Source organism: Phyllobates terribilis, unplaced genomic scaffold, assembly GCF_046119375.1.
Source record: "Phyllobates terribilis strain yellow unplaced genomic scaffold, ASM4611937v1 Scaffold_5__5_contigs__length_657084704, whole genome shotgun sequence".
NCBI lineage: Eukaryota > Metazoa > Chordata > Amphibia > Anura > Dendrobatidae > Phyllobates > Phyllobates terribilis.
Window position 1 is genome coordinate 380492564 of NW_027362765.1, and position 12248 is coordinate 380504811.

General features: G+C 42.3%; 1 protein-coding gene across 2 annotated transcripts in view; it reads left to right on the forward strand.

Moving 5' to 3' along the window:
• The window catches only part of LTBR (lymphotoxin beta receptor), a 97191-nt gene that overhangs the window by 59780 nt on the left and 25163 nt on the right, over window positions 1–12248 (forward strand). For both annotated transcript variants that reach the window (XM_073684902.1, XM_073684903.1), the window contains exon 3: window positions 4997–5081. In XM_073684902.1, coding sequence (XP_073541003.1) covers window positions 4997–5081 — 85 coding nt within the window. The remainder of the gene's footprint in view (window positions 1–4996; window positions 5082–12248) is intronic.

Sequence of the window (12248 nt, forward strand, 5' to 3'; positions counted from 1 at the left end):
TATATGGGGGAAACATCCTGCATGGTGCATTATATGGGGGAAACAGCCTACATGGAGCATTATGTGGGGGCACAGCATGCATGGAGCGTTATATGGGGGCCAGTATCCTGTATGGAGCGTTATATGGGGGCCAGTATCCTGTATGGAGCTTTATATGGGGGCCAGTATCCTGTATGGAGCATTTTATGGGGGCCAGTATTCTGCGAGCGATTTGCCGGTTTCTGAGCTATTGTATAATTTACAATATATATCGCTCATGTAATGTAAGAAGTGAAATCTTCAGCATTGTACCATATATATATATATATATATATATATATATATATATATATATATATATATATATATATACATAATTTCTCTGCTGTATCTGTGCATCATGAATCATGGTATGTGTTAAAGGGGCCCGCTGAGACTTTTTTCGCCCGGGGCCCACAAAAACCTGGAGCCGGCACTGCCAATGTCGATAGCCTTATAAATGTTTTCCTATGCGCCCACGATGCAGAAATGCTCCGGATTTTTCCTGAGCGTTTCTGCATCTCCCAGAAAAAAACGCATGCGGATTGTACATGCGGATTGTACATGCGGATTGTACATGCGTTTTCCTGCCAGGGACATGCGGATGTGAAGCGTTCTTCACTTGCATTTCCGCATGCGGGTTGACAAGCGCTTTCCAAGCGATTTTAGCATCACTTAGAAAGTGCTTGACAACTTGGTCACACTATATAAATCCATGCAAATGGCATGGATTTATATAGTGTGACCCGAGAGAATGTAAAAAAATAAATAAATAAATCTATTCTTACCTTCTGATGACTCTTGGTGTCTTGCTTCACTCAGTCCTGGCTGCCTGCAGATCGCGGTACACTACACTGAAGGACCTGCCGACGTCAGCGTCGCGTGACCCGTCACATGACTATGATGTCAGCGCAGGTCCTTCAGTCCATTGCGATCTGCCGGCAAGGGAGGAGGAGCGCACCGGGGGGCTGTCAGAAGGTAAGTATCATATTTATTTTTTATTTTATTCTTTTTTTTACAAGTTCTATGGTACCCGGGTCCAGAGGAGAGTCTCCTGTCCTCCACACCCGGGTATCATCCGCACATTGAACGCATGGATTCCGCATGTCCTTATCTAGTGATGCGGATTCCATGTGTTCCAATGCAAGTCAATGGCGGCAAAAACGCAGCACTTCCGCTAAATAATTGGTAGTGCTGCATTTTTTTCCGCAATGATAATCCGCAGCGGAAATTTCCGCAGCATGTGCACAGCACATGCGGATTACCATTGGGGAACATGGCAGACCTTCTACCATGCGTTTTTTAAGCTTTTCTGCAGCGTTTTTGCTTAAAAAACGCATCGTGGGCACACAGCCTAAGTCGTACCAATAATAGTAGTCACCCCTAAGGCAGCCAATTATCGTGTTTAAATATATAGCACAAACCACAACATAAATATCTGATTCAATACTCATAGCCAATAGATGGTATAGTCAGAACGGATATAAATGGTATAAACAGGGAGACAGGTATAAAACCTGCCGAAGGACACTATCCCCGGGTAGACCAATTTATTATGTTTTAGATGCATGACGGTAATACAATAAATATTTATAACACCCCAGGTCGTAACACAATGAATGGGCCTGTGTCTCTAGGATAGACGCTAGGCTGTACATGCCTAACAGCGGAGGTTGGCACCCTAGTAATACGGGATTTGGCGCCCCTGCTCCTCGGCGGCTCTCTCTCGCTTATCCTAGGTGTCCCTGCTAAATACACACAATACCACAATGGGCCTTTGACTACTCCACATCATTTGGGCATCATACCAATACTTGAAGATAGCCTCCTGATGATCCAGCATATGGTGAAACGCGTAGAGATGCAGTGTATCATGAATCACCATCTACTGACATGATAAGTGTTTTTTTTCTATTCTATCTTGATGTGCTTATATATCTCCTAGTATAGGAACTATTTTGTCTAGTCTAGCATTTTATTGTTGTATTTAGCAGGGTCAACTACGTTAAACGGGGGAGAGCCGCCGAGGAGCGGGGGCACCAAATCCCTTATTACTAAGGTGCCAACCTCCGCTGTTAGGCATGTACAGCCTAGTGTCTATCCTAGGGAGACACAGGCCCATTTATTGTGTTATGACCTGGGAGGTAATAAATATTTATTGTACTATTATTATGTATCTAAAACATAATAATTGGTCTATCCAGGGATAGTGTCCTTCAGCAGGTTTTATACCTGTCTCCCTGTTTATACCATTTATATCCATTCTGAATATACCATCTGTGAAGACCCGGGGTCTCAGACAACACAGGGTGAGGGTAAAGCAGTGTGGCAATACTTTATTGAACCGCAAAACGGACAATAAACACGTAGAACAGTCCCAGCAAATACTCAAGATGGTACAACATTACACAGTCTCACCCTTCCGCTGGCCCGTCTGGGATAGAACAGCTGCGACTTTGGGACTTCCAGGGCTAACTACCTCAACCAGTGGCCCCCCGCTTCTGGCAGGACCCCCACAGAGAGAAGGTAGCGGCAAGCTTAGGAAGCTAACAGTCCATCGAGGTACAAGGCCAGGAGACCCGAGGGTCCCACCCTGGCCTCTCTGAGAGGTTCCATGGGGCCAGATGACCGGCTGGTCCCAATCTGGCCTCTCCGAATGTCTCCATGGGTTCCAAGCGACTGGTGGGTCCCTCCGGGCAACCCCAAACAACAAATCCATGGGGCCAGGTGACTTCATCGTCCCAACCTGATCTCCCAAAATGTATCCATGGGCTCCCTGATGGTCAATGGAGCAGATCTGTATCTTTCCAGTCAGGGCCATACCTTTAGGCTAGAATCATGTAGAATCCAAATCTGTGTCTCTTTGGGTAAAGCCATGCTACCAAGCTTATGGTGTGAAGAGATTCTCAGAGTCCTCTTGCTTCTCCTTGATTCTTTGTCCCAAATCTGACTGCTACAGAAGCATATGCCCCTTAAAATAGTTACAGTTGTCCTTGCAAGTACACATTCACATATAAGGGTTTAGGGAGGGCATTAGTCACAGGGCTCAGCTATCACTGTTTGAGCTAATCTATTTACATAGTTGGTATAGTAGGGGGCTCTTTAAATCAACATCATTGAGGAGACAGCAATCAGGGTTATACAAATACTGGTCTGTTCTTGTGGACCAGGCACATAAATACACATACATTCACAAATCAACAGAAACACAATAGTGTATCTCTTGGATTAACAAATCTAAACTTCTGGCTTATTAAGATTATAGGCTGTATCATCACACCATCTATTGGCTACGAGTATTGAATCAGACATTTATGATGTGGTTTGTGCTATATATTTAAAAACGATAATTGGCTGCCTTAGGGGTGACTATTATTGGTAGGACTTCCAAATGTTTTCCTGTCGACATTGGCTACATGAACTCTGATCATATCAATTGTGCACATCTTGAGTATTCGATCAGATAGTCATTTTGGTGGCCTTTATTATCTTTCATACCACAATAATCATCCGATATAAGGATAATCTTGACTGTCTAAATCTTTGCTTCCCTATTTTTTGTCATTTTTTATGTGCTCTGATTATACCATTCTATGTCTCTGAGCATTTGATCAGACATTTATATTGTGACTTTTTTCTTCACTATACACCTGGGATGTGTGTTGCTTTTTAATATATTTTAAATTAAAAATAAAAATCTTTTAAAGGGTTCATATTTACACGTAAAATTCCATAGCCATCATGTAGCAGTATTATTAGGTTATTTAATGGTACAGTTTTGTGCTCACTTTATGGCACCATTATGTAAATGCTGTATCAGTGTTACATGGTTACTTTTTTGTAGTTAGTCGATATTTTGGTAATACTACGTCGTTAATATTGTGGCAGTATTAGTCTCATTTTTTTGCACATTCCATGGAGGACATCATGCATGTTCAGCTCAGAAGCCTTTGCAGACTTGTATCAAATGCTGAGATAGAGCAGGAAGAGAGCATCTATCTAGGTAATGGGCACTGGAGTAGTGGAGGAGGCGAACATCCAGGAAAGTAATCAGACTGGAATAGTGGAGGAGGCGAACATCCAGGAAAGTAATCGGTCTGGAGTAGTGGAGGAGGAAAGCGTTTCTGAAAGGAATGGGACTGGAGTAGTGAAGGGGGAGCATCTAGGAAAGTAATGGGACTGGAGTAGTGGAGGAGGAGCATCTAGGAAAGTAATGGGACTGGAGTAGTGGAGGAAGAAAGCATTTCTGAAAGGAATGGGACTGGAGTAGTGAAGGGGGAGCATCTAGGAGAGTAATGGGACTGGAGTAGTGAAGGGGGAGCATCTAGGAGAGTAATGGGACTGGAGCAGTGAAGGGGGAGCATCTAGGAAAGTAATGGGACTGGAGTAGTGGAGGAGGAGCATCTAGGAAAGTAATCGGACTGGAGTAGTCGAGGAGGAAAGAATCTAGGAAAGTAATGGGCATTGGAGTAGGCGAGCGTCCAGGAAGGTAATCGGACTGGAGTAGTGGAGGAGGAAAGCATCTAGGAAAGTAATGGGACTGGAGTTGTGGAGGGGGAGAGCATCTAGGAAAGGAATGGGACAGAAGTAGTGGAGGAGGAAAGCATTTAGGAAAGTAATGGGTTTGGAGTTGTGGAGGAGGCGAGCATCTAGGAAAGTAATGGGCACTGGATTAGTGAAGGAGGAAAGCATCTAGGAAAGTAATGGGTACTGGACTAGTGGAGGGGGGAGCATCTAGGAAAGGAATGGGCACTGGAATAGTGAAGGGGGAAAGCATCTAGGAAAGTAATGGGTACTGGACTAGTGGAGGGGGGAGCATCTAGGAAAGGAATGGGACAGAAATAGTGGAGGAGGAAAGCAATGGGAGTGGAGTAGTGGAAGGGAGAGGCAGCCATCATAGCCATAATTTACTGTCTATGGTGTGTAAAATAATTCTCTTCTCATGTTCAATATCAAACAATTTGTTTTCTTTACTCAGATTGTTGCCCTTGAACAAGTTTCCTGCAATAAAACAGAGTTCACAAATGAAGAATTGAACATATGCTGTGCCCGCTGTCAACCAGGTGAGATGTTATATGATATTCTTTGTTTTGGCATTTTTTTTTATCAACCACTTCTTCTCTCCTTTCCTCATGAACTGAAAAACAGTTAAAATCTTTCCTACTCAAAGCAAGATGGACTGCCACCTCACTGAGGGATCAGATTACAGCTGCCTAGTGAGTGACAGAGAGAAGCACAGACACACACACACTGCTGCTTTCTACTTATTGATTTATCTCGCCCCAATACTAGAGTCACAGCTGCACTGCTCAGTACTGCTGTATAATGCAGAATGTAGAATGCTGCATCTTCTGAACATGTGTGACAGAAAAACAGGAATATCCCTCATGTCTGTGTGTGTTGTGTATGGAAGACATGATAGCATCTAGTCTCCATCTACTAGGTCAGAGACAACTACAAATTGGAGATACACTCATGGCCGAAAGTATTGGCACCCTTGAAATTGATCCAGAAAATGAAGTATTTCTCCCAGAAAATTATTGCAATCCCAAACGTTTTGTTATACACATGTTTATTTCCTTTGTATGTATTGGAAGAACACAAAAAAAAAAAAAAACTGAAAAAATGGAAAATTGGACATAATTTCACACAAAACCCCCAAAATGGCCCGGACAAATTTGTTGGCACCCTCAACTTATTATTTGGTTGTACACCCTATGGAATAAATAAGTGCAATCAATCGCTTCCTATAACCATCAGCCTCTTACACCTCTCAGCTGGAATTTTGGACCACTCTTCTTGTGCAAACTGCTCCAGATCTCTCATAACTGAAGGCGTCTTCTCCCAAAAGCAATTTTAAGATCTCTCCCAGGTGATCAATGGGATTTAGATCAGGACTCATTGCTGCCACTTCAGAACTCTCCAGCGCTTTGTTTCCTTCATTTCTGGGGGCTTTCCTAGATGCTCCCCCTTCACTGCTCCAGTCCCATTACTCTCCTAGATGCTCCCCCTTCACTACTCCAGTCCCATTACTCTCCTAGATGCTCCCCCTTCACTACTCCAGTCCCATTCCTTTCAGAAATGCTTTCCTCCTCCACTATTCCAGTCTGATTACTTTCCTGGATGTTCGCCTCCTCCACTATTCCAGTCTGATTACTTTCCTGTTTAAGGTCATTGTCCTGCTGGAAGACCCATGACCTAGGGCACAAACCCAGCTTTCTGACACTGGGCACTACATTGTGACCCAAAATCCTTTAGTGATCTTCAGATTTCATGATGCCTTACACACAGTCAAGGTGCAAAGCGACCCCAAAAACATCTTTGACCCTCCACCATATTTGACTATAGGTACTATGTTCTTTTCTTTGGAGGCCTCATTCCATTTTTGGTAAAGAGTAGAATGATGTGCTTTGCAAAAAAAACCTGTCTTGGTCTCCTCATCTGTCCACAAGACGCTTTCCTAGAAGGATTTTGGCAAACTGCAGGCTATATATTTTTTATGTCTCTGTGTCAGCAATGGGGTCCTCCTGGGTCTCCTGCCATAGTGCTTCATTTAATTCAAATGTGGACGGATAGTTTCCGCTGACACTGATACACCCTGAGCCTGCAGGACAGCTTGAATTTCTTTGGAACTTGATTGAAGATGCTTATCCACCATCCAGACTATCCTGCGTTGCAACCTTTCATCAGTTTTTCTGTGCCGCCCACACCCAGGGAGATTAGCTACAGTGCCATGGGTTGTAAACTTCTTGATTATGTTGCGCACCTTGTACAAAGGAACATTAAGATCTCTGGAGATGGACTTGTAACCTTGAGATTGTTGATATTGTTTAACAATTTTGGTTCTCAAGTCCTCAGACAGTTCTCTTCTCTTTCTGTTCTCCATGCTTAGTGTGGCACACACAGACAAACAATGAAAATATTGAGTCAACTTCTCTCCTTTTTATCTTGTTTCAGGTGTGATTTTCATATTGCCCACACCCGTTACTTGCCACAAGTGAGTTTGAACGAGCATCACATGCTTGAAACAAAGTTGTTCACCTATATTTTTTGGAAAGGTGTCAACAATTTTGTCCGGCCCATTTTTGGGGTTTTGTGTGAAATGATGTTCCAACACTTTTGGCCATCACTGTACATTTTGCAGAGGGAAAACATGGTGAAAAATGTAGGATACAAATTGCAAATAGTGTTATTCCTCATGTACACACAGGACGTCTTATTCTGAAAATTCATCTGCAACAGCAGAAACACTTTCCCTTCCAAATTGCTGATCGAAGAGTGTAAATACTGAAAAAAACTAAGAGAATATGAACGTTTACTAAACACTTAGTAAAAACTGGGCTCATTTTGATATTTGCTACGAGGCTCCTTCTCTTCTATCTTATGTCAGTGAAGTGGAAGTGGGGGAAGTTTTTTTCACTTTTGCTTCGACTTCAGAAGAGGAAGAGGGGGAAAAAAACAACAACAAAAAAAAAAAACAATGAAGAAAAAAATCTTTGCTTCTATAATCCTTGTTTGGAACGACTGGAAGCTACTCATGACAATTTCTATAACGTGAGCAATACTCATAAGGGAACAGTACAGTAAACGTGACGTATTAGTAGGAGACTGTGCAAGCCAGAGAATTCTTACTTCCTTCTCAGAAAGAGGAAATCTTCACTTCTACTTTATGGCGGAGGAGAGACAATTTTCTAGAAACTGCCCAAAGTTCTTGAGAAAGTGGCACTGAGCAGTAACTTGCTGAATCAGACACTGCGCAATGGTAGCGACAATGTAGTAAAGGTCAAGTCCTCCTTACTCTGATGAGTTATTGCATTAACCCCTTGGCACCATACACTGTAAAAACGCAGTGCCAGGGGCCAAAACTGAGTGCTGTACAATTATAGCGTTGTGTTTCTGGGATCACATTGGTTGTGTCTAAGTCACAATCACTTTTGGTGCTATTAGCTGTCATTGGGGTTGACCGTTTTATCGGTATGCCTTAGCGCCAATGAAAGCTCTCCAGATAGCGCATGCAATAGGTATGCATTAACAATTGCCTTTATATTATTCATATATGTAGAAATTAAATGGAACCTGTCACAAGCTTTAGGATCACCAAAATGATGATGTTACTGGGTAGGGTAGTAGAAGACAAGTCCACACATATCTTTTGTGGTCACAAAAGGATATTCCATTGCTGAAAAAAATTAACGACTTTAAACTTTAAATGTCTGAGCGGTCCATGTTCTACTCTGCAGTGACATTCTAAAACGTCACTGCAGAATAAGCAGCTACATAGAAGCTTTCAGCTGCAGTAGCAGGAAGCCGGCTGTCCAACACAACTGAGCTCCCCATAGAGAAGGCTGAGGCGGTTTATTACCATCTCTGCCGTACTAATTGCTGAATACACAGTGCTGAACAAAAGCTTAGGCGTCATGTGAAAATGGGGAAATCAAGAAAACATGGGGAAATCAGGTAAAAAAAAAAAGAAAAAAGGATTTACATGTTGAAATATCCCCCAAGAGGTCTTTTATGACTTTATGGGGGGCACAATATGTAAAATAAATGAAAAATAAATTAAAAACAGGGAGACAATAAATATATAAAAAAGTGACTGCCAATCCAATTCATTGTTACTACAACCCCTGGCAAAACTTATGGAATTACCGGGCTCGGAGGATGTTCATTCAGTTGTTTAATGTTGTTGAAAAAAAGCAGATCACAGACATGGCACAAAACTAAAGTCATTTCAAATGGCAACTTTATGGCTTTAAGAAACACTAAAAGAAATCAAGAAAAAATATGTGGTACTCAGTAAGGGTAATTTTTTTCAGACCAAGCAGAGGGAAAAAATTATGGAATCACTCAATTCTGAGGAAAAAATTATGGAATCACCCTGTAAATTTTCATTTCCAAAACTAACACATGCATCAAATTAGATCTGCTCGTTAGTCTGCATCTAAAAAGGAGTGATCACACTTTGGTGAGCTGTTGCACCAAGTGGACTGACATGAATCATGACTCCAACACGAGAGATGTGAATTGAAACAAAGGAGAGGATTATCAAACTCTTAAAAGAAGGTAAATCATCACGCAATGTTGCAAAAGATATTGGTTGTTCACAGTCAGCTGTGTCTAAAATCTGGACCAAATACAAACAACATGGGAAGGTTGTTGAAGGCTACTGGTACTGGTAGACCAAGGAAGACATCAAAGCGTCAAGACCGGAAACTTAAAGCAATATGTCTCCAAAACAGGAAATGCACAACAAAACAAATAAGGAACAAATGGGAGGAAACTGGAGTCAATGTCTGTGACCGAACTGTAAGAAACCGCCTAAAGGAAATGGGATTTACATACCGAAAAGCTAAACAAAAGTCATCATTAACACCTAAACAGAAAAAAACAAGGTTACAATGGGCATAAGGAAAAGCAATCATGGACTGTGGATGACTGTTAGAACTCTCCTGTTAGGTTTTTTTAGTTTGCTGGTCACATGACCATTTTTTGCCTATTTAATCCGGCTCCGCCCTCCTGGCCTTGCTGGACTTCATTGTATTTACTACTCTTGAGCTAGCTTGGTGCTCTGTTGCCGTTCTCTGTTAGTTTTGCTAGGTCTTCTGACCTCTATGCTTCTTATTGTGTGTTTGTCTTTGACTGCTACTATTTCTGCTAGGAGGTGTCCAACTTATCCCAGTCCCTAGTTCTTGTAGGGATCCCTCCCTCACATCTATAGGTCTTCGTACAGACTAGCCGAGGACTTTAGCGGGTCTGATCGCAGGATCAGGTTCCCCGTTACATCGTAGGGATCTAGTTTAGTTCTATTGTAGGGACAGATCTCCTGTCTTTCCCTGTAGCAGATCATAACAGTAAGTCCAGCCCTAAAAGAAAAAAAAAAAAAAATTTCTCTAAGGAAAGACCTCCAGTTTTCCATCTTGGTCTCGGTTCAAGATTTGGCTCAACGCTTGCAGGGACTCTCTCTGGAGGTGGCCAAGCTCCAACAACACGTGAGTAGCTGTTCTGGAGCACATTTTGTGGAACCAAAGGTACGTCTGCCTGATTTATTTTTTGGCGAACAACAAGATTTTTTTTCTTTTAAAAATGCTTGTTTATTGTATTTTCGTTTGAGACCTGGATCCTCTGGTGATGAATCACAGCGCATAGGGTTCATAATGTCACTTTTGCGCAAAGATCCTCAGGGATGGGCCTTCTCTCTCCAACCTAGTGATCCGTGCTTTAGATCAGTGGATAGTTTTTTTTCTGCTTTGGGTTTGTTGTACGATGATCCTGATCGTGTCTCATCTGCTGAGTCTGAATTGAGACGTTTGAGGCAGGGATCAGGTAATGTGGAAAAATATTGTTCTCACTTCCGTCGGTGGTCTGCCCAGGTGGGGTGGAACGATTCAGCTTTGAAAAGCTTGTTTCTTGCAGGGCTAGGTGAAAGGGTTAAGGATTTACTGATTGCTTATCCCACACCTGGAAACTTGCAGGAGGCAATGCAATTAGCTATACGGGTGGACAGGAGACTACGTGCAAGGGTTAATGAGAGCAAATCCTCTGCTATGTCAGCTCCGAGTCCTGAGAGGGTCTGTGCTGACAATGGAGAGCCGATGGAGATTGGGGCGATGGCACCCCGCTCTCAGGAAAAAGACCGCAGGCTTTCTGAAGGCTTGTGCTTCTATTGCGGAAATTCTGGTCATTTTATTAAGAACTGTGTGCTTCGTATGAAGAAAGAAAAAAAAATGGTCAGTCATGCACGTATTGCCTGTTTAAATTCTAAGGGAGTATTCCTATCTGCCACTACTGCTGCTCAGGATGAATTAATTGAATTTCGGGTATTTGTGGATTGTGGTTCTACTCTGAATGTGATTGATGGGGGATTCTTGGAAAAACTTAGATTAGAACCTAAAACTTTGTCATCCCCTATTGCTGTGGTTTCTGTTGATGGCTCTCCCTTGAAGAGTGTTACTCATAAGGTCTGTGAATTTCCCCTCACTATTAATGGTATTCATCAAGAGAATTTGGATTTGGTGGTATTGGATAATTTGCCTTCTCCAGTAATATTGGGGTTACCCTGGTTAAAATTGCACAATCCTGTACTGGATTGGTCTACCAATGAAATTAAGTCCTGGAGCCCTAAGTGTTATGACAAGTGTTGTAACGGGCGCATTGCTGCGGTGGAAAAAGGGGAATTACCTGTACCTATTCAGGATTTTTGGAGAGTTTTTTCTGAGGAGGAGTCACAAATTTTGCCTCCCCATAGAGACTATGATTGTACCATTGAATTTGTCCCTGGAGCGACTCTTCCTAAAAGTCGTTTATTTAATCTTACTATTCCTGAGAGGAAGGCTTTGGAGGAATACATACAGACAAGCTTGGCCGCCGGTCACATTAGGCCTTCCAAGTCTCCTGTGGCTGTTGGATTTTTTTTTGTAAAAAAAAAAGATGGCGGTTTACGTCCTTGTCTGGACTTTCGTGAGATTAATAAAATTACTATACGCAATCCTTACCCACTGCCATTGATTCCTGAATTATTTAACCAGTTAGTGGGGGCCAAGTGGTTCTCTAAAATTGATCTCTGGGGGGCATACAATTTGTTGTGCATGAAGGAGGGTGATGAATGGAAGACTGCTTTTAACACTCCTGTGGGTCATTTTGAGAATCTGGTTATGCCCTTTGGTCTTACCAATGCGCCAGCATTTTTTCAGAATCTTATTAATGACATCCTTAGACCTTTAATCGGCAAAAATGTGGTTGTGTATTTGGATGACATTTTGATTTATTCGCCTGATCTGGAGTCTCATTGGCGGAGCGTACGTGAGGTATTACAGTTATTAATGGACAATTCGCTTTTTGCTAAGCTGGAGAAATGTGAGTTCGCTGTACAGAGAATTAGTTTTTTGGGCTACATTATCTCCAGTGAAGGTTTTGAGATGGACCCGGTTAAAGTTCAAGCTGTACAGGAATGGCCTAGGCCTATTGGTTTGAAATCGATAGAGAGGTTTTTGGGTTTCGCCAATTATTACAGAAAATTCATAAAAAATTTTTCTATTATTGTCAAACCGCTGACCGATCTCACCAGGAAAGGTGCTAATGCGGTTCAGTGGACTTCTGAGGCCATTGAAGCTTTTGTGTTTCTAAAGGAGAGGTTCACCTCTGCTCCCATCCTTATGCAGCCTGATGTGACTAAGCCGTTTTTGGTTGAGGTTGATGCTTCTTCTGTGGGGGTCGGTGCGGTGTTGTCTCAG